Source organism: Chrysochloris asiatica, unplaced genomic scaffold, assembly GCF_000296735.1.
Source record: "Chrysochloris asiatica unplaced genomic scaffold, ChrAsi1.0 scaffold00430, whole genome shotgun sequence".
NCBI classification, from domain to species: Eukaryota; Metazoa; Chordata; class Mammalia; order Afrosoricida; family Chrysochloridae; genus Chrysochloris; species Chrysochloris asiatica.
In genome coordinates, this window is record NW_006408948.1 from 673,327 (window position 1) to 675,575 (window position 2,249).

At 35.8% G+C, this 2,249-nt stretch overlaps 1 protein-coding gene across 1 annotated transcript in view; it reads right to left on the reverse strand.

Moving 5' to 3' along the window:
* Nucleotides 1-2,249, reverse strand: part of LOC102811747 (chromosome unknown open reading frame, human C5orf42) — a 190,709-nt gene that overhangs the window by 51,937 nt on the left and 136,523 nt on the right. The window contains 1 exon segment of the mRNA XM_006876934.1: nt 1,991-2,153. Coding sequence (XP_006876996.1) covers nt 1,991-2,153 — 163 coding nt within the window.

Consider the following 2,249-nt stretch of genomic DNA (forward strand, 5'->3'; position numbering starts at 1 on the left):
CCAGGATCAGGCAGTGTTTTATTCTGTTGTGCATAGGGTCGCTAAGGGTCGGTGTTGACTCAATGGCACCTAACAACAACAATAAAAACCATATAGTGATGAAAATAAAAGGCTCTTATGTAGGAAAATACTCACTGAAGCATTATCTATAGGAGGAGAAAACAAAAGCTGTGACCTGCCTACTATGTTGAACAGTAGAAACAAATATTTTGTAGCACAAGTAGTAGAAGCTATACACTTACAAAGTACTTTTTTTTTTTCTTAACTTTTTATTGTGCATTGAGTGAAGGTCTATAGAAAACATATTCAACAAATCATACACTTTGTTTCATCTCAATGATTGCAATCCCTCCATGCAACAATAGTTACCCCGCTTCCTTCTATGGTTCCTATTTCCATTATACCCCTCCTTTCCCCACCCTTCTCAAGTTTGTCCTTAGGTAAATGTTGCCCTTTGGATCTCAAACGATTGACTATTCCATGGGGAAGCATACCTTACTAATGTTATTGTCCCCACTCTATACTTATCTACTGCTTAACTCAAAATGGAACCATGAGGGCGCAAAGTACTTTTTGATGATACAGAGAAATGTCTTGCATAAATAGAAGTAAAAATGTAAAGCAAAGGATACAAAATACAGGCATCCTTTTTCAAATCTTACCCACTCCTGAAAGTGTACTGAATAGTGAATTTTCAGATACCAGAAGATGTTGCCATTATTTATTTAAAAAATGAAGTTGTCTCAGTTCATCCATTTTCCAAAATATTCAACTATTCTTGAGCAGTGTAATAACAATCCACCAAGAATTGCTACATAAGATAAAGCACTTTAAACATGAGTTAATTAACATTCACTTACCTCATTAGTTTGTGTGCATATGCAATAATACTGAACATATCAGATATGAATTACCTTCAACAATGCAGCAAATGTATTATAATGTAAGTCAACCAAGAATTATAATAAAGATATTAAAACACTGGAACCCATAAAGGGTTAAACTTTTAGAGATAATCTAGGGAAGATGGCAATAATATCTGGAAGATGAGAATTCACACTGTGAGGAACACATGTATGATTTACCATGTGTAACTATGTAAAACACAAAGAGTGAAAGAAAAAACAATTTTAGGAAGTGTAATTGTCGTTACTTTTCATCTTATATTCTATGATCCAAATGTTCTATGATGATCACAGATTTTAAAAAAAACATACCAGCAAACATTTTATAATACAGTACCATGAGAGATCTTAAAAAGCATTGTAAGTCCCATACATAATTAAGAGCAATTGTTTACTAAACAGTAAGACCCAATGAGCAGAGCACTGAAGATGCTGCCCAGTGTCCACATGATTAAATACACTGAGGAGGTGGTAGGTCAGGGAAGGAGTCCTGGTATGGTGCTGTAAGATAAACACTGGAAAACAAGGTCGGTTTGAACAGCAAGGTCAGTGGTTCAAACTCACTAGCCACTCCTCAAAAACCCTATACAGGGTCATTATGAGTCAGAACCGACTTAACAGCACTTTAAAACAGGTCAGGGAAATCCCCCAGTAATACAGCCTCTAAAACTTACTTGTAGATCTTCTCCTTCAGACACAGTTAACCTACACTGAACCCAATGGAACTTTCTTCCTAGCTGCATTTTACTAGCCACAGCCTCAGGCCTCTCCAGTGGAGGCTGCCAATCCCAGTGCAAGCAAGTTATGGGACAGAGAATCCAAATTCAAAATATTATTTCCATTTTGCTGACAATGTTTTCTATGGCATTTTGAACAAAAAGTCTCTATGTTTTACTTCAGTTAAGATTAAACTTAATTTAAAATGAAAAATTTCCCAAGTGTATACCAGGATTGAGGACAATAACCTGGGATGAGTTACTAATACCATAAAGTTAAAAACTCCCTTTGAAGTACTGGCTTAAAGGAAAAAGTCTATCTTAAATATTGCAAAAATACTTTTTAACTAAAGAAAACAGCCTTGTTACCTGGGTCCGTATTTGTACTTGCATCCTGACTTTCTGTTGCTTTCTTCCTTACAGCAGCCATGAAATGCAATCCAGCTGAAGTAGTAATGTCACCTTGGAGCATTTCTTAAATACAACAAAACAATGGGAGATTATGGAGAAGCCAACACACTAGTGAAGGGCACTTGAGTCAAGGAAGGTGAAATACAAAGAGGCTTCAAAAGTTTCTGGAAAAATTTCATGATAGTTTAACTCCATTTTTCCATGCCCTTTATAAAGG